Source organism: Poecilia reticulata, linkage group LG13 (genome assembly GCF_000633615.1).
Source record: "Poecilia reticulata strain Guanapo linkage group LG13, Guppy_female_1.0+MT, whole genome shotgun sequence".
NCBI lineage: Eukaryota > Metazoa > Chordata > Actinopteri > Cyprinodontiformes > Poeciliidae > Poecilia > Poecilia reticulata.
In genome coordinates, this window is record NC_024343.1 from 26,492,886 (window position 1) to 26,517,010 (window position 24,125).

At 38.4% G+C, this 24,125-nt stretch overlaps 3 protein-coding genes across 3 annotated transcripts in view; 2 read left to right on the plus strand and 1 right to left on the minus strand.

Moving 5' to 3' along the window:
- n4bp2l2 (NEDD4 binding protein 2-like 2) overlaps positions 1-1,628 on the plus strand; it is a 4,162-nt gene extending 2,534 nt beyond the window's left edge. Inside the window, exons 4-6 of the mRNA XM_008426275.2 lie at positions 48-136; positions 1,167-1,243; positions 1,336-1,628. Of these exons, the coding sequence (XP_008424497.1) occupies positions 48-136; positions 1,167-1,243; positions 1,336-1,501 (332 nt within the window). The 3' untranslated portion in view covers positions 1,502-1,628. The remainder of the gene's footprint in view (positions 1-47; positions 137-1,166; positions 1,244-1,335) is intronic.
- Positions 1,629-7,725: 6,097 nt separating this feature from the next.
- trmt9b (tRNA methyltransferase 9B) lies at positions 7,726-17,876 on the plus strand. The gene is made up of 4 exons (XM_008426278.2): positions 7,726-8,007; positions 13,666-13,862; positions 14,054-14,227; positions 15,452-17,876. Exons 2-4 carry the CDS (start codon positions 13,706-13,708, stop codon positions 16,402-16,404), a joined length of 1,284 nt encoding a protein of 427 aa, XP_008424500.1. The 5' UTR covers positions 7,726-8,007; positions 13,666-13,705; the 3' UTR covers positions 16,405-17,876.
- Positions 17,331-22,677, minus strand: hdac12 (histone deacetylase 12). Its single transcript, XM_008426277.2, has 8 exons — positions 22,321-22,677; positions 22,054-22,197; positions 20,626-20,785; positions 20,347-20,543; positions 20,110-20,260; positions 19,883-19,999; positions 18,579-18,721; positions 17,331-18,480 (listed from the first exon to the last, which is right to left on the minus strand). Exons 1-8 carry the CDS (start codon positions 22,420-22,422, stop codon positions 18,457-18,459), a joined length of 1,038 nt encoding a protein of 345 aa, XP_008424499.1. The 5' UTR covers positions 22,423-22,677; the 3' UTR covers positions 17,331-18,456.
- Positions 22,678-24,125: the final 1,448 nt, after the last annotated feature.

Sequence of the window (24,125 nt, forward strand, 5' to 3'; positions counted from 1 at the left end):
TTCTGGATTGCTTAAATAATTCGTGTTTATGTTCAATTCCATATCAGCTAAAGATGCCATGCATGATGGTTGCTCTCCTATTATTATTGACAACACAAACCTCCAAGCCTGGGAGATGAAGCCATATGTCAAAATGGTAAGGTGCTTGTTATTTATTTCTTTAACGTTCAGAAGGCTAGCACACGAAGGTGTCATTATGAGCACTTAAAAGTGAAATGGATAAACACATTTAGTTTTTCATGCAAAATATAATCATTTGCAGTGCTTGCAGGATCCTAACTTGCCTTACTACATTTTCATCCTCATATTCCTTTAAGAGGCTTAAATGTGCCACTATGCTCTGGATTAGGTTTTGAATTTCATTTAGTTATCCTCACCTGACTTCAGTCATTGGCTCCTCTTTTTTTAAATGTGCTGATGCATTTGGTCATTAAAAGTGAAAAGCTGCTAAAACGGTGTGACAAAACTCTAAATCCCATGATGCAAAGCAGCAAGATGTCCAGATTGTAAGGAATTAAATGCAGGACATTCAACTATCTCCAGGACAACTGAAAGAATTGTCCTCCGCCAATTGTTTAATTACGTCAGGGAGTTGAATTAAAATAACTGTTTACATTATCTAAAACCAGCTAGTTTGTCATTGTAAGGAACACAGTTTTCAAGCTTTACCCAGAAAGCAGGGATTTCAGTTGTTTCTGTCTGAGTGGTGCAGCTGTTCTTTAATCTGTAGGGCAAAGTACGTAGATCTGCAAACAAAGTGCAGAGTCATAAAACCGACGATCATAGAATCTAAAGATCTAATGTTTAGGCACAGTACCAAAAAAGATAAAGTGGAACCTGAAAGCAGATTTCATATTTTGCTAAATAGAACTTTGCAGCGATCATAACCAAAACCGTATTAATTTGTGTTGAAGTTTGGGTTTTGAGACTCATTCTTTAGAGAAGTAACTTACTTGCCAGGAATTTGGTTGTAAACAAATTGCATATTGACTTTTTTACTAATCTAATGTGATTGCATGATCTTTATATACATTCCTATAGTAACTAAAATTCTTATCAATTTAACAATATTAACCCTCCACAAATGTTTCTGGTACGTTCAGGAATGTTTTTGCTTACTTTTCCCAGTTGGGTGATCAATAAACAGTTTAAATTAATTTTTACAGGCCTTGGACAGAGGATACAAAGTGGACTTTTATGAACCTGACACCAGCTGGAAATTTGATCCTTGTGAATTGGAGAAGTAATTAGAATATATATATTTTTTGTGTAGGTATTATTTTTAGATTTTAAAGCTGCACTTTATAATCCTTCCCTTTTGCATTTTACCTTCAGGAGGAACAAACATGGCGTTCCTCAGGACAAGATCGCTCAGATGATGGATCGCTTTTCGTTTCCCATCTCCATAGACATTGTCATGAATTCACATGAACCGGCTCACGTCAACCAGAGACGTCGACCAGAGCAGCAGCAAATTAGGGAAAAAAGGCATTTTTGTTAGGTTTGTTGGAGAAAAAAAACTCGGAGTGAGACCTGTGCTCATGTAAATGTCATTTTTGGTAATTTCTAGTTTTTAAGTTATTACTTTGTATATTGTAAATTTATAATGAAGAAAAATGAATCTATATTTTTAAAGGTGTTTTTTTTTTTTATTACCACAAGGGAAAATCAGATTTGTATATATTTTCCATCAAAGATTTCATATGTATTTTTTCTTTTTTTCCAATATGCAGCTATGTTTTAAAAAGATTCCTATTTGTCTTGCGCCAAATCCTTATTAGACTAAACTAGTGCAGTTCTCTGACTTTAACAAATTCTCAGACATAACACTGTTTTAGGATTTATTCATCTGTGGTTTAACCAATACCAGGCAAGGAGTTGCTTTGCTGAAGAATATGGTCTTGTACATTTAAGTAATGCGTAAGCTTTGGGCATACTTTTTTTTTTCTCAGTTAAGTATGAGATGTAGTACTTCAAAAGTTTTGTCACTTGGTGTTCTTATCAAAGTCTGTGACTTTATGCAATAAGTTAGGTTTTCATCAGGAATACTTTTATTATTAAGGCTTTGAGTATTTTAATACTTTAAGCCAGGGAACTTGTCTTTCAGTAGTTTGGAGTGTGAAAGTGGAAAACACACACCAAGGACTCAGTAATAGAATCAGAATTTCTCGTCGTTTCTGCTGGCCAGTGCTGTATAACCTCTGTGTAACTCAAGTTAAAATGATAATACATTGTGAAACTGCTTCAGTGCAGAATCTTTCTCTGACATTCTGGGATTACTGTGTCTCTCAGGAAATAAGTCGTGGTCTCCTTGTTCCCTCCGGTGCTCATTAGAGCAGCACACAGTGCTGTAAGGTGGAACACTTCTTTTTTTCTTGTAATCCCTCCTGTGCAAAGTATCCAGAGCAATCATTCTCCTCGAATGAGACTGAGACTGCTTTTATTTCATGGTCAGTGTATTGGGTGATTTTTCTTTCTTTCTTTTTTTAAGCAAACCTGTTTTTTGGGATTGTTTTTTTTACAATCTCTATAAAGGTCTCGGGTTATTTTTTCCATTCTCGTGCATCATGATATTATAGAATAAAAATATATTTTATTGCCTTTCAGTGGGAATATTCAGGTCTACCAGCAGCAAGTTAAAAATGGGTGTAAGAAAACATATTCATAAAAATGTAAAAAGTCTAAAAACAAGGCATAAAGAATGTATGGTGTGGTCATTAACATAGTATACCAAGATTAATAGAGATGCGCAAACAAGTAGGCTAATTAAAAGAAAATGATGTTAAAACAGAAAATGATGTTAATATTTGTTATCCTCTCTTGTAGGTTTTACATCATGCAGTTGTTTGAAGCAGCATACTTCACACTGACAGATGAGTTGTCGGTGTGAAGTATGATCTACTCTCTTAAGTAGATCAGTCTGAGAAATGCTAAAGCACTAAAACGAATAAAAATTCATCATTAGGCAGCAAAATGCCTCAAATTTGTTGAATTAAAGTGATTGCATAGTCCTATTTAAACGATGGATTTAAAGATATCGCTTGTTTTGGCTGTTATTTCTCTTTTTGTGACTGTTGACTTCCACCCTCCTAAAAGCCTTTTTTTTTTTTTTTTTTTTTTAACTTTGACCTCATGACATTGTTGGCATTGTTGGCACTGTTCTTGAGCTGATCTGACAGTCACGTCTAGTTTGGCTTTTCACTCAGCACAAAGTATGCGACCCCTGTTCCTCAGCATCCGCAAACTATGCCTGGAGACTTTATGTGGCCTTCCACTTCACAGCTGAGTTGCTGTCGTTCCCAGTCACTTTCACTGTCAGACTTTACGACTAACTGTGGAATAACTTGGTGAGGAAATGCCATTACTGGATTTATTGCACAGGATACATCTGAGCTAAACAGCCTTACACAAACCTTTGTAAAAGTCTTGTTTTTATACCTATGGTCATGAAAGTGACTGGAACATCTAAATTCAATAATTCATATGGGAAAACTAGTATTTCTGGTAATTTAGTGGAGATTTCAAAGAAGAACGAGTGTTCATTACAAATTGAGATTATCTGCAGAATAAGTGTGACGTGTATAAAGAAAAACCAGTATCTGGGGTTGTTCAGATTTTTGAGTCCTGACCGGAGTCTTGTATGATCCTGTGGTGTCTTTCTGATCTGAAAATGCATTGAGGAGAAGAATCCGATGAAGATATTAACGTGCTTTTATTTAAAGCTTTAAAGGCACTCTGGAATCACAGATATCCCCCTGAGGGAATCCCCTGCAGGTGAAAACTCCCGGTTGGAAGCCACGCCTCTTCGAGTCCACAATCCCAGCTGTAAGATCTGCAAACTCACATGGCTCAGAACCTCTTTAGATTGCCTTGCATACCTCATGACCTCTGTGAATTGATGCTAAACACAATTGATGTGAAAAAGCACAAAGTGATCTCTAAGGGGTGGGAGGGCTGTTGTAGCTGAGAGTTTGTAGTGAAACTGATGTGAAAAGTGGATGCCACACATTTTAGATTATTATTTTTTCTTTCCTGTACAAGTATTCACTCTTTTGTTGATCAGTCACATAGTCAATTTAAATTCATAAACCTGTTCCCTTGCCCTGCTTTACACAGATACTAACTTTTATTTCGAATGTTCACATTTCATAGTGCATTAGTTAGTTGGGCATAATTGGTTTGGAGAGACGGTTATGATTGAAGGCAATCTTAAGGACACGGTGACCTCTTGAGAGATGCCAGAATTGTAAAGAGTGCTTTGGAGCAGCAGTGGCTGCAATGAAGTGTGTGAGATGTGTCATGAATTATATAGCCAGTGACATTGTTATTATAATGAGAAACCATATAAACATGCAAATGAAGGTGATTCTGGATATAAATTCAGCAATGAAGAGAAATTGAAAATTCCAGATACTTCATCCAATGTTTGGCATTAGTTTTATGATTTTGTTTCCTTCTAGCAAAAAGATAGAAATCTCTGATGCAAATTTCCATGTTATATTTCTTGAACAGTAGACAGTTGCCCCATCATAGTTGGGGCTTTAAATGATTATGAATTCAAAATCATAAAAAAAAAAAAAATTAATTGTATCACACCTGCTGGTTCTGTAAATTTTGGGATTTTGAATGTAAGCTGTCATGTCACAAAATTTCAAACAAATTTTAGTATAAACTTTGACTAAGCCACTCCAAAACCTTAATGTTATTGTTGCAGAATGTGTGGTTCCATTAATTTCAGCAAATTGTAATTTCAGCAAATTGTCCACATTCTGAACTGGCAGCCCTCCCCTAGAACATCATACTAAAAACTGAAATTCTTAACATGATTTTTTTCTTTCTTTCCTTTTTTTTTTGCTAAATCCAAAATGAACCTTTGTGTTTTCTTCTCTGGTCAGCTGTGTCTTGAGGTTTTCCATGGTTATTTTTTCTTAATGTTAAATCATGCACCTTGATTGACAGGTGAAAATGAGTCCTGCACTGTGGTGGTGTAGGTACGGTGTCTCTTGTGGATTCTTGGATGGGGTTAGACACTCCTGGGAAGGTTTGACTGCTGTTATTTTTTAACCGATTATGTTCACTGAAAGATCCTATTTGTATAACTTTTTTTTATTCTACAGATCTGGTGGTAATGAGGCCCAGGTGAAGTTACTGAAACTCAGATTTCTGGTTAAAGTTATTTATTGATGCAGCAAGAAGGCCAGTGACTTTTGTCTACACAGGGCCAAGTTGGTTTGACTATTTTTTAAAAATGAAGCAGTCATTTAAAAACTGCTTTTGCATTTGTTCAGTTTATCTTTCTCTGATGTTCAAGTTGTGTTGAAGATCAGAAATATTTCAGTGTGACCAAAAAAAAAAATGTAAACGTACAGTGCAAATAGGAAAGTATTTTTTTTTATTTTAAAAATATATTTATCCCAAAAATGAGTATTACTTTAACTCAAAGGCATATTGTGAGAATCTCTTTGTTGCCTTTTCTTATTTTCAACATGTAATATTTTTTTATTTTCAGGACTGAAGTATTTCTTGGAGTAGTTATCACATGTGTTAAGCCTAATTAATACTCCAGTTCACGCAGAAACCAAAGTTGACCTTTACACATGGACTCTCAGATGTCGGGCTTTCACAGTAAGGGCAGTTCTGTCAAGTCTGATTGTAATAAAAGGAAGAGCATCTGCTAACTTCTGTCCACAATCATTTTGGAATCAAAGTTGCATTAGTGACTTCTTAAAAGCCTGCTTGTAAATAATCTCCCTATTATTAAGTTAGAAATTATATATTTTAGCTGTGTTTTAGTTGTGATTTGCTCTCTTGAATGTATCTTTAACACCTGCATTAATCCCAAAAATGTCATCAATGACTCGGTGTTTTTGTGTTTTGCACTTTTTCCCTAACCAAATCCCTGTCACATGCCAGCATTGGTCACAGGGGATTGACTCATGTAGAAAAGTACAATCAAGACTTGCCAACCACTTGTGTAACCATGACACAATATGCAACTCAACAAATCACAAACAGGAAAGGTCATCTATGGAGGGGCTAATGACCTTGTGCGTCTTCCTGGGAAGAGAGCTCTCCAAAAAGTGAGCAAATCAAACGGTGTGAAAGAGGTGTGTATTTGTTATAATCATCTGTGTGTTTGTGTGCACACATTTGCATGCCAGGTGACTTCAGGTTTGTTATGTGAGGAAGCCAGCAGCTGCAAAGAGCAGGCGTGCTTAGAATGATGATTATGTAAGCCAGTTGTGATTAGTGATTTGTGCTCCCTGAATGGCAGTGATGAACCTCTTACTGCTGCTAATGATCAGAAGACAAAAAAAAGTCAGAGCTGGCTCACCAGAGGACAACACAAACTACATGTAGGAGGGGAATGGGCTCTTAATTTACCCACTGAAAAACACATTGCCTCTTGCATAATCCACGTTTCATGAGTTTCTAAGTAGAAAATCAGGATAAACAGGAACCTGATTTCTAAGGTAGAAATAATTTAAAAATCTGATTTAAGTTGCTTAGTTATCTTGTTGTTGTGTAGTTTTATTTTTGCTGTCATCTTTTTGCAAAGTCAATTTACGCTGAATGAAAAAAAGGGGTCCAAGCGTGAAATCAAACGCTCTCGTGCGCTGTCAGCTGCCGTTCACGTTGTTTGTTGTGTTTGTCACGTGAGGCTAACAGCCAATAACAACCGTGTGCCGCGACCGCACAGCTTGTCATCTATGTACACACCAACGGTTGATCGGCCTAGTCAAGTTCACCTCATTTAGAGCAGAAACAAGATTTTTTTTAGCCTTCAAAATAAAAGCGAAAATAGAAACAGAAGCGTGGTTGTCCAACCCACTGCTTTTGGGGGGTTATTTTTTGGATGTGGACATGGATGTCATAAAACAATCACAGCCAAAGTTTATGACTTTTGCTGGGTGTGTATTGTCTGAAATTACCAGTTTATGAAGGGGTTGAAATCAACCCACTGCTGTGACGGTTCTAAGCTGCCAAGTGAGATAGTCACAGTATGGCATTGGCTGACTTGTCTAAGAGTGAGATGACTTTGTGGCTGGATGGTGTGATGTACCAATGACACCTGGGCCGCTTTCTGGAAACTGCTGGTATTTTCAGATGTTAATTGGGGAAAAGTTTCAAGTTTGATTTCAATTTCCAGACAGCAGTTTTGTTTATGTTTCCTTAGAACCCTGAGACAACCAGACTTGTGTGTCATTTAAATAATTCCTTCCTTTTAACATGCATTGTACTGGCCGAGTGAAAGTGCCCCAAGAGAAAACAGATCTCTAGACTTCAACCAAGAGTAAGAAGTTGAAAACAGAACAGAACTGATAAGATGTCAGTTCTCATCAGAGGATCAGAACTGACATCATTTGAGCTCCAATGTACCCCTCCACTGGATTTGGATATTTTGATTGAAATAACAAAGTATTAAGTATTTTTGGAAAAAAATTATATTTGTTTGAAATATATCTGCTTTTTTTTTGCTGGAGGAATCACCCAGAGCATTCATTGCAGATTGAGCTGCGAGCTGGAAGGAGGTGTCTGGATTTCCCTCTGGCATTCTGACTTAATCCCAGATTTTAAAAAAACTACGTAAAAAGAATCATTAATATTTAATTTAAGGAGCATAAAATGCTTTAAAGTAAAGAAATGTCTGCTTTTTTGTTGTTCCGCCTTCGCGATGTCGGTCTTTTATTTTGAAATGCACCACAGGAAGTGTTCTCTTACACTCTCGCCGCCTTGCCTCGTGAGGAGCCCAACATGCTATGGATATGATGCCGTGCTGCGGTTGCGCTCCAGGCGGTCACACACTCAGACGGGAGGTGTTTCCATAAATTTCGGTCCACTCCAGCCGTCCTCCCCACGCTGCTCACAATGTTCCCGCCGCCTCTGTGACCAGCACCTGCCGCCCATCCTCATGACGGGTCGACCATTTAGATCCATGGCATGGAGCACTGAGGGAAGTTTAACTCCGGCGACCTGAGGATAGGGGCGGATAATTACACCATAACAGTAAGTGAACTTAACACTGTGTTCATTTCTAAACTATATTTAAACAGTCAATTCAGTGCATGAATTGATTTTTATTTAAGGTGAATTGCCTTTATATTTAGAAATGCATAGGGAGTGAAGCATTTGGCGTTGATGTTTTTATTTAAGCTGACGGGAAATCCGGTTCAGAAACTAATTATGTCTAACTATTTTTAAATTCGCATAGATCTGTCTGAATACCTGGTTTAAATTAGAAAGTATTATGGATTTTTTTTAAATCCCCAAGCTATCCTGTGCCTTTGAATAAACTCAATATTTACTGTTCATTTTTAAAACAGTACCAGCTTCGAATATGTTTTCATGTCGTGAGCCCTTTCTTCATATTTTTAACGAAACAACTGTCGTCAGACCTGATGGGTAAATCAGTTCCCTCTGCTCAGATATCCCTTTTTTGCAGTGCAACATATCTGGGGTATCATCCTGGTTTTGCATATAACCAGAATTATTTGGGTTTAATGCAAACAGTTTTTAGCTATCAGTTGTGCATAATTCTATATCTATATGACACTTTGTAATTGTTTTTTTTTTCTTTTTTATCTCTTTCTTTTATTTTTGTATTTATACTGACTGATTAACAATTATCCAATTGTCCCGATCCTCCAACGGCTCTGCGTCTGTCAGGCATCGCATCTGTCCCGATTTAATTTTAGCTCCAATTGTCAGTCAGAGCCAGTGCTGTAGCCCTCCCAGCTGCTGGTTGCATAATGTCAGCTGAGGACTGCCACAGTCTACTGAGCAGAAGAAAGAACTACAATTCCAACACTGATATTAAAGTAAATGAGGCTGCATTAAAGCTTTATGTGGAGGATGTTTTACTTCCACTCTGCTGGGATGATGTAAGTATCCAGAAATAGGTCTGACAGAGGGATGCTGGCTAGCCTACTTTCATAAGCAGAAGAGTACTGAGGAGATGGAGCTGGCAGTTTATATAGACTAAAATAGACGTTTAATATGTCTCTGCTCGGTCTTCTCCATGCATATCCTGTTTCCACAATCCTCATTGTGTGCACAATGTAAAAGAGATCAGGCTATCTTTTGGAAGAGATAAAGGGAGGGGGGGGGGATGTCTGGCATTGGATGGATCATTAGCTCCCACTGCTGTGCTTTGGTTAAATCAGTGAGTTTCTTCACTGATTGACTTTAAAGAGCTGGATAGGTTCTTTAAATTGCTCAGGCATGAATTTGCAGTGTCTACAGAAAACCATATTAATAAATATAAATGTGAAGCTGTCCTCTTGTTGCTGAATAAGTAGTGGAAGTTGTTTTGCTTGTCTTTTAATGCTTGATTTTTGCAACAGATGCTCAAACAGGTGTGTCTGAGGTGAGGCCTTTCATCCAATGCTTTCAGTTTACAGGAATGATGCACCTGTCACTATTGCATGGAACAGAAAATCTGAGAACAAAAACCTGTCAGGTATTGATATTGTGGCCAATATCTCCCAGAGAGACTTTGAAGCAGATGCGCTTTTTTTCAATAAAGGTTTTTGTTCGGTTTGGAACAGCTTGTTTGAATTTGACTTGAATGAAAGTTTTCAGTTCTGATTGTATTGTGTGCAAACCACATCAAGACTGGCTTGACTGCAGTAATGTGTGTGTGTGTGTGTGTGTGTGTGTGTGTGTGTGTGTGTGTGTGTGTGNGTGTGTGTATAAGTGTGTGCGTGTGTGTGTGTGTGTGTGTGTGTGTGTGTGTGTGTGTGTGTGTGTGTGTGTAGGGGGGGTTAATGATTGAATATTATTTTTGCACACGCATGCGAAACAATAAAGATCAGCTCAAAGGAAATTGAAAAATTTGACATTCATTGTGTACAGCTTAGTTTATAAATAGAAATGCAGTGAGTTACAAGGTGTTAATAAATGGAGATGTACTGAGAAATTGGCTGCTGACCAGAATTATGTGATATTCGCCTTGTTCGTCCCTAGTGAGTTGTGAAAGGCTGGTAAGAAACTTAAAAATTCAATATTTTTTTTAGTTGTTTAAAGCCCAGCATTGTGGATGGCTGCTTTTACTGACAGAAAAAGATTCGAAGTTAGTTGGTAATCGAAAAAGCTTTTAAAATAGAGCCTGAGGAAGCCCAGAGATGAGAGATGGAAACTGGTTTGTCTACATGTTGAGATCTGTCTTTCATTCAGGTTGCAAAAGAGGGTGAGACTTGAAGCAGGTAACACAAAGGATGGATTGTTTACGCTTCTTTTCTCTTCATTTGAAATGTCAGCCTTTGAAATATGCTGCATGTAGAAAGATGGAGGTTTGGGGAAAAAATGCAAAGCCCACATTTTAGCAATACTATCTCTGCTAACTGTGCTACTTGCTAGCATGGCTAAAATAATTTAAATAGTCAACTTTTTGTCAAAGTAAAATTATTGTTTGAAAGTAATGTTTTGTAATTGCTCTTTTACACTTGCAACCTAACATGACCTCTACTTATGTTTCACCATTAATGAAAGAAAGGCTATGCTAACATATTTTTAATGCCTTTTCTTTACAAAGTACTATTAAAATTGGCCACAGTTTGTGACACAAGTTGAAAGCTTTACACAAATCTTAGACCAGAAGTCATCCACAAACTTCAAATTGCTGCATGTTAATAATTTCTTTAACACTCCAGTTTAAGGAGGTAATTCAGTTCACTTAGCTTTATTGTCATTGTGGCATGTACAACAAAATTCGAAAATGTCTAATTTGGTTGGTAATGAAAACAACATGTAAACAAACATTTTGAACAAGGTAGGTTTGAAACTATTTTAATGAAACTTGTCTAATTGTTTGATTCTGTATATTGAGAGTTTAATTCAATTTACATTTAACTTTATAGTTTCATTGCTTATCCATGCTGTCTTTCATTCTCTAAATTAGGAAGACATTTGTGTAAAAAAATAAATAAATAAAATAGAAGTTGCCAAAGTTTTAAACCAAACATATTGTATGTATTGTAGGACTTTTGGACATTAAAAATAAAAAAAAATGCTTTGTATGGAACTATTGAGATCTAACTAATCTTTATGGAAACAACTACAGCGGTGGTCCCCAAACCGCGGCCCGTGGGCCGGATCCGGCCCGCCTTCACATTTGGTCCGGCCCCCTGAACAATACCAGAGAGCATTTAGATTTTTTTTCATATATGTATTTTCTGGACTATAAGCCGGTACTTTTTTCCTAAGCTTTGAACCATGCGGCTTATATGTGGATTTTTCTTCAACCACCTGGGGGCTCTTTAGCAGGAAGTGGAAGTCAAAATTGGAAATAAAAGAAGAAATTGCCCATTAAAACGGAATTAGGTTTTCATAGGGAATTTAAATTTGAGAATGTTGTTGATCAGTAAAATAGCATTGAGGGGGAAAAAGAAGATTTATCATTTTTTAAATAATACTGGGATCATTATGAGAATTTGAGGTATAGATATTAGGATCCAGTAGATGGCAGCATTGCAACAATAATGGATGCAAGCTGCCGTTAAAATCTGGAAAAAAAAAAGCAGAAGAAGAAAGCCCTATTTTCATTTAGCACATGCTAGTAGCAACACGAAGGATCAGCACGTTTACTGTTACAGTTACCATTCAGAAACTACCGTCATCAGTTCAGTTAAATCTAAACTTAGCAACTTTTTCTTTTTCAACCGTAATAAATGTGATATTCAATTGACCTGTTATGACTCAAATGTTGGGTGTCCGCCCCCTCTGCTGCTGCTGCATCGMTGTGGAAAACCTGGAGCAGCAGAGATATCTGCGGCTAGTACGGAAAATACTGTATTTATTTCATAAAAAGAGTTATTTCCTGGATTTTTTTCTGTGAAGAACTCAGAGAGGGTTATTTGATTGTGCTTTCTGGAAGACGATACATTTTTACATTTAGGCACTCCTGAAATCTTTTTCTGTTACAAACTGACTCCCGCCCCCATTAGAGAAGGGAAAGGTTATGTGGCCCTCACAGGAAAAAGTTTGGGGACCCCTGAACTACAGCATTGATTTCTTTGCCTTTGTAACAACTCCTCCTTTGAATATTTCTTTGAAGCCACCATGTGAGGTTCAGTGTAATTCCATCACAAGAACAGAAACACACCAGCTGAATAAGGATGGTGCATCTTCAGGCAATTGTTGCCTAATATATCAATGTAATCCTTTGTATATATACAGTAATCAAAATTCTTTGTAGTGTTCTGCTTGAGGGCGACAAAGCAGCAGCACTGCAGAAGCTAAGGGCTGCATTCTAATAAACTTTGTGGACTGCAGGGAGAACCGTGGATAATGGATCAAGAATGCATCTGTGAACGTTTCAGGATAGGAATGCAGCAGAGGGTAAATCGTATAATAAGAATCTCAACGAAAGCCGAAATATTTATTACACAATGCTACTGTATAAATCCCAGTTATGAAGACAATTTTAAAAGCTGATTGCGATACCAGTGGCTTCCTGCAATGGTTCATTTTGACGCCACCAGGAATCATTTTGCTTCTGTCTTTAAAACATCAATTTTTACATAACCGCTGTAGAGCTGGAGCTGCTCAGAGCTTCACTAGACGACTTCTGTGTTTTTCCTAACAAGGGTATGTTCATCTGGAGGACTGCATTATGGACATGAGAGCGCTGGCTGATGCTGCCGCTACTCCAGACACACAGCAGAACATTTGGCATTAAATTACCACTGCTGCCTGACATAAGTCGGAGTGTGTCTGCTGATTAAGGCTGCCAGCTGACCTCGCTGGACCTTAACAAGCATGTGGTGAAAAACATCACCACGCTGTTCCCTGGGGTTCTTATTTAGGTGTTTTTCTCTCCAACCAAGCTGAGTAACTGCAGTGCTTTACCAAAGTATACACTTTAGTGGAATTTCAACTAGCAGACTAAAAATAAGTACTGTTGTGTATACCTGTGAAGAGTAATGACAAAAATACTTGCAAACAAAACTGGATCTGCAAGGGGTTGTAAGACATCAAGGGCTGGACTTCTAACTAATACAGGGATGTCCCTGTCAAAAGAATTCGCAAGACAATCTGATGGGGGGGGGAAAAAAAACTGAAATCAAGCAAATAAAGTTACTCATCTTTGATCCAAAACAAAAGGAATTTTGCACGTTTGCTGTATTTAAAGAAAGACATTTAGTTTTTGGATTCTTTTGGGCTCAATCAAACAAAATTATTTTCAGCTGTAAGAACAGGAGTTTGCTTTTTTTCAAAATGCTTCTCTAGCCAACTAAATAAAAGCTGATTTGGGTACCTGCTGCAAAGTTGGGTTTTCAGTTAGTCTCTGGATAAACATGGTCCTACACGTTATACAAATTTGGTCATAAAAACATGAATACTTTGTGTTGCGCTCAACATTTTCCACAATAAGAAATTCCATCCATTTTCTTGACACCCTTGTCCCTCAGTGGGGTTGGGAGGGTTGCTGGTGCCCATCTCCAGCTAACGTTCCGGGCAAGAGGCGGGGTCACCCTGGACAGGTCGCCAGTCTGTCGCAGGGCAACACAGAGACACACAGGACACACAACTATGCACACACACACACTCACACCATTCAGATGTTTAGTCCCAATATTTGGTGCTGATTAATGACAAAGTGTGAAAAAGTTCCAACTCTCTGCGCTGTGTTTGATGGTTTAATGAGTTCTCTTGTCATTACAGCCATGAAGCTGTGAAGCTGCAGGTGGCAGCCGCGACGAACATGATGGAGGAGGCTGCCAGTCAACTGGAGAGGGACCATGTGCACAGTGTCTACGACAAGATTGCTCCATATTTCAATGACAGCCGCTACAAAGCCTGGCCGAAAGTGCGGCAGTTCCTGCTGGACCTGCCTCCAGGGAGCATCGTGGCCGACATCGGTGGGCGTCGCCTCAGAAATGCGATGACATGATAATTAAAGCAATGTCCTTTTTTGTTCTTCTTGTCTATATTCACATCATTTAAAAGAGGCTTAAAATACAACAGCAAATGAATGTAATGAAACCTCTTGTCTTTTATATTATTTGTAATACTTTTATATATATATAATTAACTGTTTCGTCCTTGGCAGGTTGTGGCAATGGCAAATACCTCCATATCAACAAGGAGGTGTTCAAGCTGGGGTGCGATGTTTGTCGCCCCCTGGTGGACTTTGCTTGGAGCCAAGGACACGAGGTCCAGATGTGTGACGGCCTGCGCTTGCCTTACAGAGACAGCTGCTTTGATGCTGTGCTCTCTATAGCCGGTATTGGACACACACACATACACAGTGAAAGATGACTAACGCATCTTATTACTCCCTTCGCATGCATGAGCTCAACATCTGCCGCTGCCATTTGGTGTAAATTTCATTACCACGTCTAATGATAAACATCAGTTTATAGCGCCATGTGTTGCCAAGTCAACAGTGTGAAATAATTAATGTTTCCTCCAACTAACGGCGTAATATTATGCTGAGTTAGGGCAGCAGTCAAAAACACAGTTACAGTGTGTGCTCTCAGTGCATGGCATGCTTTGTTTCTTACAAGTGTTGACACGTAATGATCAAGTAGTGCCTTGAAAAAGTATCTACCCGATGAATTCCTTTTTATGTTTTGTCACATTACAACCGCAGACTTCAATTTTATTGGGATCTTGGGTGAAAGACCAGAACAAATGAGTGCATTGTTGTAAAATGGAAAGGAAAAGTATTGGTTTTGGAAACCAAAAGTGTCATGTGTTTTCTGTCATTTTTTTCTGATACTCTAGAATAAAAACCACCATTTATCATTCTATTGTATGAAAATGGAAAGACTCACAATGAAAAAACCTCCTGGGACATGATCACTCACCCAAACCATGTGGGTGGTTTTGTAGGCCCTTTAATATTACAGGACAACGTTCCTAAGAACTTTGTCCTATAATATTACAAATCTAAGCAGCGTTTCAGTGTTTAAACTGAATAGCAAAGGGTTTGATTTAGTATCTGCAGTGAATTTCAACAAGACAATGGCACTTTTGTTTGTTCAGATCTCTTTGGTAAAGGGGTCTACATTAAGAGAGCACAAAGGCTCAAAACCAATTTGCTATTTAAAAAAAATTTTTTTTGTTGTAATTTTCATGAAAATATGAGCCCTGGGTTGGTGTTCACCAGGACAATAACTCTAAACACACAACCAGAGCTATGTTTAAGAGTTAGATTTTCACATTCAAGTTCAGAACCTAAACTAAAAAAAGTTATGCTACACTTTTCAGATTTTTTTCATTGATAAGAAAAATGCTAAAAACCCAAATATCATCTTCCTTTCTGTTTTTGTAAGTGTGCTACTTGTGTAGGTCAGTCACATATTCCAGTTAAATAGACTGAAGTTGGCGCTTGTAACAAGACAAAACGTGAGAAGGTTCAAAGAGAATAGATACTTTCCCGTGGCACTGTAAACATCTTCCCTCCATCTTTCTTTATTCTGAAAAAAGCCTGTGTTTTGCACAGTCATTCATCATTTTTCCACCAAAGAGCGTCGCATTCGGGCAATAAAGGAGATGGCTCGCACGCTGCGAGTTGGCGGACGCATCATGATCTACGTGTGGGCCATGGAGCAGAAGCGGCGGAAATTCGAGAAACAGGACATCTTCGTGCCCTGGAACCCCAACCCTCATCTGTCCTCCGGCTTCAACAGAGACGACACCAAACCCAGGAGACGGGCCGCGGCACAGAGCGTGAGTGAAGCCATTGACAACGCTGAAAACTACAGGAAGGTCAGAAGCACATCCTCTGTGGCCGATGAAGAAGATGTGACCCAGGCGGTGCCGCAGCAGAGGACACAGAGACTGTGGTTCTTTTCCAGGTCTCTGGATTCCGTGTTTGATTTTGGAAGCTTGGCCATCTCTTGGCCGTCCTCCAGAGACCTGAGACATTTACCGTCAGCCACAGGTGAAAACGAGGGGAACAAGCCCAACCAGTGGGCGAGAGGACGAGGCCTCATCAAACAGGTCTCGAGCTTCTTTTCCCCCCCGTCTGTGATCGGATCAGAGGAGGACGTTTTTGACTCGGACACAGACCTGCAAAAAAATCGGAACAATCCAGGAGGCCCTAGTAACCCAACCAACAATAACGGCAAAGAAAATCAGGGTGTCTCAGTATCTTTAGCACAGGAGTGTGGCTCACTTGCTCTGCCGGATCTTATTTCCTTGCAGCAGGAGAACCTGAGGCAGTCTGAAGATCAAAGCGTCAGGGAGCCAAGAGGAACAGGGCGACAGGAAGGCACACAGAGTCCCGAGGAGCAGGTGGAAGCTTCCTGTCTGAGGTACTATCACGTCTTCAGAGAGGGAGAGCTGGCAGAGCTGATAGAGCATCATGTCGAAGAGCTCCATGTCACACACAACTACTTTGACCACGCCAACTGGTGTGTGGTGGCAGAGAAGGTTCAGTTATGGAAGATTTGATTTTAACTCATGTTGTGTGAGGGCCAAATTTTAGCACTTCGCCACACGGTAACGCTTTACATTCAACGCAGGAAAATGTCTGTAAATGTGCAGTTGTAGCTACAGACACCCAGATCATTTTCTCTACTTTTACCTTATTATAAGCACTGATTTAAGATGGAGTCAGTAAAATGGTTCAGCTCAGAGCAAAGCAGTGTGCTATGAAGGCATACTGTATAATAATAATAACATTTTAAGTATTTATTCTATGTGAAAGACACAACTTGAGCTTTCTTCTATTTATTTGAACTCTTTTCAAAACGGCTTGTCTTCTAAGGGGATGTTGATGATTGCACTGTTTACCATTTTGGGCTTAAAAGCCAAAGCGACTTAAGAAAGACTGACTGACATTATAAACTTCCATTGGTTTTGGTATTCTAATCATTTTATCTGTGTAGGAATCTTATTGTCTGCCTGTTTTATGAAAACGTGGTTGTTACCTCTGAGTATGTAGAGCCAAACGGACAGCATCTGTTTGTGTTCTCTGTTAGATGTTTAATAGATGGCTTATACAATGCCTTACAAAAGTATTAATATTCCTTTTAACTTTTTTTGGTCACGTTGCTGCCACAAACGTTTTAATTGATGGGGATTTTTATTTGATGGCGCATAATTGACAAATTCTGAAAATGTGGCATCCCCACAGCATGACTGTGCCACCACCATGTTTCTCCCAAGGCTATAGTGTATTCAGTGTGCCATGAGATGTTTAAAGTTTGGGATATTGTTTCATTATCTAACCCTGCCTAAAACCTCTTCATAACTAAAACCCTTCCACTCTGGTGTTTTTCAGTCTTCATGATACAGTTTTTCTTTTACTAAAGTTCTCTAACTAATCTGTGATGCCCTTACAAAACTCTATTTATGCTGAAAATTAAAGGTAGATGGTGTTGTGCAACTTAAACATGCAACTTTTAGAGGTAATTGGGTTGGCTTTTATGTAGGAGTAATTGATTTGATGGGTAATTTTACATTTTTTTTTTTTTAAACGATTATTTTGTGTTGGTCTATCGCCTAAAGTCCTTGGAAAAACTTTATCTAGAAATATTCCATGGGGTGCGAATACTTTTGCAAGGCATTGGAAGTCATTTCTTTTACAAGTAGTGCTCTGAACAGCTTAGAACATCTTCTAAAGTACCGGTGTTACCCGTCTTGAGTGTTTTGATGTTAATATCAGGAACAGCTGCATAACGTCTTGTAACAAGCTGAAAAAAACCAACAGTGTGTTTCAGCAAATAAACTGCCTCATTTACTGTGAATGAAACATTGCACTGTACCATTAACGTGTCACTGCTTCATGTCAGAACATGGCATAAAAAAGTGACGCTTTAAAATCTGACTCTGTGCTTTTATCTGTACTCATTGTGCCAAGAAGAATGAGTTTTTTTTTAATAAAGTGTGTGAGGACCAATTGTTGTTATGCGGCATGGATACCTCAATGTCTCGTGGTTTTAAATAGCTTTTTCTTCATTAAATAATTTTGTCAATAATTGAGGTGTTGCAATAATGTTTAGGGTCATGATCCGTCTGTAACGTGAGATGCTGTGAACACGTCTATATTCTCAATATAACCTTGCATATCATTATGTTGATTTGATGATTATACTCATAATGATATGCATCAACACGTCTTTGCCTTTACTGCTATATTGGCGCCATCTTTTGTTCTCCACGGTTACCTTTTCTCAATGATCTGGTAGAAGTTGGTCGTTTAAAAGGTTTATAGGAAAGTATAACGGGGATATTGCGGTTCCACAAAACCTTTTTTTGATTCGTAGATCATTTCCACATGCGCTCCCATTAGGCTATGTCTTTCCAGTACTTTTTTGTTTGCACATTGAGCTTTTTTTTTTATGTTGGTGTGTTTGATTAACAAAAGGTGAACATTTAATCACAGGTAAACTGCTTTGTCTAAATTCCATACTAGTGAACAACAAAGGAACAAATGGTCAGCCTTTTTTTGTTGTTGCTTTCTATTTATTGTTTCTTAAAGGTCACGGTTCACCTTTGGCTTTACATTCCACACTCCCTCCAAACCTGAAACAAGGAGAACACAAATGCAATAATTGTTCACTTTGTATGTGAAATGATGTCTGGACTGATAAGATGTGTTTAAGACGCTGAGATTATTTTACCCGAGTAGCTGCTCTGTGGACGATGGAGTGTCTGAGGGCCAGTTTGTCGATGTCTCTGGAGTATCCCCCACCAATAACGGTAGCAATAGGAACGCCTCTCTTCACCACAGTCTTCATCACATAAAGATCTCTCTGGTAGAGCCCTAGAAGAAATAATTCAGTGTTTGAAATCCTTTTTTAGCAGAGAAGCTCGTTTTCAACAGCCAATCATATTTCCACCTGCCAATCAACCTTGATGACTGATTGGCACATCTGACACTCAAAACTGATGTTTTGTGTTTTAATTGGTGAACACAAAAGAGACCAACAAGACTCCCAGAGGGACATGCCTGGAACGTGTTCTTTATTTTCTAAAAAAAAAGAAAAACAGCTGTTTTGTTTGAGGTTTTCGTTACTTCATATTAGAAATTTTTCTTCTTCTTTTTGGTACAAAACGTACCAACTTCAGCTAATAGTAAGACGACTTAATGCATTGCAGCAAAGTTGCTTTATTCTAGATGTTTTGGAAATTTCAGCATTGAGGCAATGGTTGAAGTTTTCAAAGAAAAGCACATAAAATTCTGTTCAAAGTTAGCAATGCTAACAGTGCTAACTGTCAGCCAAAGTAGGCCAATAAAGCCAGTTTAAAATGTTAACTCTGAAACTGTTCTTTTAAATCTTGCTTTACAGTGACTGCTCTTCTCACACGCCTGGTATGAAAGTTGCTTCTGCTCCTAGACTAAATAATTGCCTACAAAAAATGATCTGAATGCTGTAAATATTTTAGACTAACATTCTTGAAGAGAAACAGTAATTGGCTTCAAGTGATATCGGCAAGTCAAAGCTTTACAAAACCCCCCAAAAAGCTGCATCTCTTCTTCTTTTTTTTTTTTTAGCATGTAGTTTATTTTTATACTTCAGATCTGGGGATTTTCCACTGCAGTAAATGGCTCTTGCAGCTGAATATGGGGAAAACTGAGTGCCAGGGCAGCATCTGCCAGCAGCACTTTGCAGGCTATTTTTGTTGAAAAAGCTGCATAGCTTGTTGGTGTGATATCGAATGTGCTTTCTTTTATCTATGATATCAACAATCAAAGCATTAACTTTTGGTTGTGCAAGATTTCCTGCTACCTTTGCGCATTATCTCATCTTCTGATCCTGGAAACGTTTTACTGCAGGGCTTTACAAAATGAGCTTGAAGAACTGCAGCCTGCTTTTGTGGTACGACTTGACTTCCTTCTGGAACATTTCAGCACTGAGGTGTAAATGTGAAAACGGCTTCAGTGTGTAGATAAGGATAACTGAATACCAGAGGAAGAACTTACCTTGATCGGTCAGACGGAGCCTCCCGAGTTCATCTTCCCGATGCGGGTCAACACCAGCGTCGTACAAAACCAGATCCGGACGAAAAGTCTCCAGCAGCCAGGGTAGGTGCTCTGCCACTGTTGACAGAATCAATATAGAATTTTAATATTTTTACCTAGAAATGTAAAATATGCTCTTTGGGCCGGTAGAAACATTCTAGATTTTCTGAAAGTCTTTGTGAACATGCCTGTGGAGAGATACTCCTCGTCTTCCAGCCCATCCTCCACGCTGATATCCAGATCACTCTGTTGTTTGCGGACGGGAAAATTTTTCCCACAATGCACTGAAAATGTAAACACAGATGGCTCATCTTTAAATATGAAAGCGGTGCCGTCACCCTAAGGACACAGAAACCAGGAAGTTAAATAAAAGTCAGTTCCAGCAATGAAAATAACTAAAAATGACTGAGAGAGTTAAACTCCACCTGATGCACATCTAAATCCACGATTAAAACCTTTCTCCTCCTTGATGAGCTGTTCATGAGGTATTTGGCTGCGACTGCTAAATCATTGAGGAGACAGAACCCTGAGCCGTAGCTGGGGAAAGCATGATGGGTTCCCCCCGCCGTGCTGCAGGCCAGACCCCTCCGTAGAGCGACTTCAGCAGCGAGAACAGTCCCACCTGTCAGGAGAAGCAGTCCGGATGTGAACTTATCAGTCCAGTCTAGCTGTCGGACCTCCTGCTCAAATCTCGTTCTTCTTACCCGTTTCGTATCGGCACCGTCGCACGATGCCCTCGCTCCAAGGAAAACCCGTCCTCCGCTGCTCTTGCTCGTTTATTCTTCCACTTATGAAGTTGTTCAGGTAATCCTCAGTGTGCACGGCGCCGAGCAAGTCTTTCGAGGCAATCTCAGGAACCCAAACCTACTGTGAGGAAGGAGATTAACATTAACAGGAAACTGCACCTATTTTACTCACCTTAGGCTTTTCTTTAATAATCAATGTAGATCTTTCATGTATTGTCAAGTTCCAACCTCAAACCTCTGTTTTTTACTGTGATTTAACCAACAAACCAAGACAAAGCAGCTCGTAACTGTGAAGTTGAAGCAAAGTTGAGGTTCTCAGTCAATTTACCTTTCCCCTATTTCAAAACCTTATTTTATACCAAAGATAAATTATTTTATTTGTTGTAGTAATATGAGATAAATAATTGTAAAATGTCTCAACTAACTTACATAATTTCATTTGTTACGTATTATTTACCTGAAAACCCTCCATTCCACTCTGACTCGTTTGGAAGAGCCGACTCTAACATTTTAAAGTATATGACTGATTAGAGTTCCTAATGAAACCAAAATACTGGCTTCCATTAAGAGTCATAAAACCACATTTCCTTACAGTAGTTAATAAGTAATCACACAGTGGCAATTCCTAATCACAATTGATTAAATGATTGAGTTTATTTATTTCAATATTGAATTTGTCTTATTTTGAAAGGTGGGGAATGAAGACTAAAACCTGAAATTTCATTAAAGAAAATAAATAAATAAAACGCTTTGTAAGGCAGAAAAGTAACACTGCACAACACCCTGAATAGCTTAAAAGATTTTGTCTTGTAATTGTACCAAAAAGTGGTTCTACAAAGTAGATGAATACAAATGAACACCACATGTTCACAGTTTTATAAATGAAAACAATTGAAATGTGTCCCATTCCTACCACTTCACAATTATATTGTTTTGGTTTACCATATAAAATCCCAGTAAAATGCAATGATATTTAAGGTTGTAATGACAAAATTTATCACATTTCAAGGAATATGAGTAGTGCATTGTAGTTGCTAATGTCAACTATGTTCTCTATTACTACTAGTTGTTTACAAGATTAAATAAAACTCTCAAAAATAACTGCATACAATGTCTGGCAGTTGCCAACCAAACACAAACTTTGATACATTTTAACTGTGGTTTGTTTTTGTTTTGTTTTTTTAACGTGTGCATCTCTTGTTCCCACTCAGGTTTTGGTATCTTTTCCTACCAGAATGCATGCACTAAAAGAAATTGTCGGACAAATTGAAAAATCCTGAAAGTAAATGGGGAAAAGCAGAAAACTTCCAAAAGAAAACGATAAAAGTCGTTCACAAAGCCTGGTTACTTACTTCCCACTACAGTTTAATCTACTGTCTTCCTCACCTGTCTATCTGTGATGACTTGGTCTTGAAGTAAAAAGTGTAAAACTCTAGGAAACTTGGCCATTGGAAACCTGTGGTTTGCTGGAAGCTCGCACACATACTTGCTGTGATGAACAATGGGCAGTCCGCTGGATTCGGTTCTGACCTGTGGGGGTGAGCAGGAGGTTCTCTGAGGTTTGGAAACCAGACGTGCTCAGGTAATGTCAATACTCTGCCTCAGCGTTTGCAACAACCTGCAAGTCGTTATTTATGTAGCGTTAGTTCTTACTAGTTCCGCATGGAAGCATCTGCCAGAGGCGAGAGTGACTCCAACAAGGCGTCCGACTGTAATGCGACGGGTTTTGGAAAATATTCTCTTCATGGAAGTCATTTCTTACTAATGTTGAATAACTGTTGCTTATCTAACAGAGGGAATTTGGTTGAATTTACTGTTCCTGCTGCTGCCATCTCCTGTCGCGGAGGACAAATCACGCAAAGTGTTTGTGTTGTGATGCCTTGTCTCCCTCTACTGTCCGTTATTGATCATTACACCAGAGGTTCACTACTGACCCTTTTAAGAATTAAATGGATCAATTTAGTTAAGTCATTTTGTCATGCCAAAATATTTTTTTTCCGAGTGATGTTTATTAGTTTGATAGAAATAGAAATAGATTTTATTTTTATTCGTAATTCAATTTTTTTTTTTTTTTTTGTTTTTTGTTTTTGGGGTCTAGCTGGAGTCTGTCAAATGATTCAATAAAAAGTAAAGAATGGAAATAGATGAGTATTATTTGCAGAAAACGTGCTCGCCTTTTACCAACCTTCTATCTAACCTCTACTATCCGGTTTAACAGGTTCGTTCTTACAAAAGTTAACCTGCAAGACAAAAATATAAAAGGTTTAGTTTGAATCTACATTAAAAGCAGACTCTGCTCATAAAAGCATACCTTGTGTTAATGCACATGCGCACATCGATGTTACGTTTCTTATAAATCCGTCATAACTGTAGAAGTTTCATTTTGTGTGTTTTATTTCTCAGAAGTTCCCAGTAAATAAAAATAAATAAATAAGAAAAATTTAGTTATTTCCACGCAGTTTCCAGAAAGAGGTGTTGTTCTGCTTGTTGCCCAACACAACAAGCAGAACAACATGCTGCTCGCTTCATTGTCAGCATCCAGCGTTATTCATATGCTTTTTTAGGACATAATCTGTGCAGTTTTCCAAAGAAGTAATAAAATATTAAAAAGGTAGATTAGGTATAGGGACAAAATATCCCGCGGGAGACCAAATCTGTAGTCAAACTGTAGTAATAGCGACGCTAAACAGGATTAATGTCTTGTTTACAGTATGGTAACGAATCTGTATATAGCTGTAAATGTATATCTTGCGCAATTTTTTATAACCCTTTAGCTTTTTTTAAAAATATTTTTAATCTTAAATTCAGGAATTGTGTGATTGACCAACAGAAATCTTAACATTACCACTACACTCCCTTGCAGAACTATTCATACCATTTAAGCTGTTTTTCACATTACAGACACACAGTTGATCTGTAGCTGCTGTTTCATGTAACAGACCAGCATAAAGCTGTGTAGACATGGAAGTTAAAAGATATAAGGTTTGTTTTTATTTTATATATTTTGCATAAATTCTTTGACGTTTTCGTCACAAAGCAGTGTGATGATTGCCTTAATCTCTGTGAGGAAAGTCAACGAGCCTCTATGTTGATCTTCAGGTATTTGCTTCTTCATTGTCGTCCAGTGAGCTCGGTACTGAAACAGATTGTTCCCGTTTCATATCAGATCTGAACATTTGCAGTGTAGATGAGATAAAACGTATAGCCGTCTTTGCTTCAACTTCGAGTCATTTTGAATTCCTCTTTCGCGTGATGATCTGTATGCATGCTGGCTTCTTTCAAATAAAGCCAAACTGCGTTAGAGACTTCTATGCAAATTAGTTACATTGATTATTCACAAGACTTCTTTCATTCTGGGCTTTTTCTCTCCTTTTGATTCAGGAAGTGATAAAAGCTTCTTTTACACTTAGATTTCTGAGCTTTCAAGCCATGGCAAATCACTCATCCTTCCTGCTGTA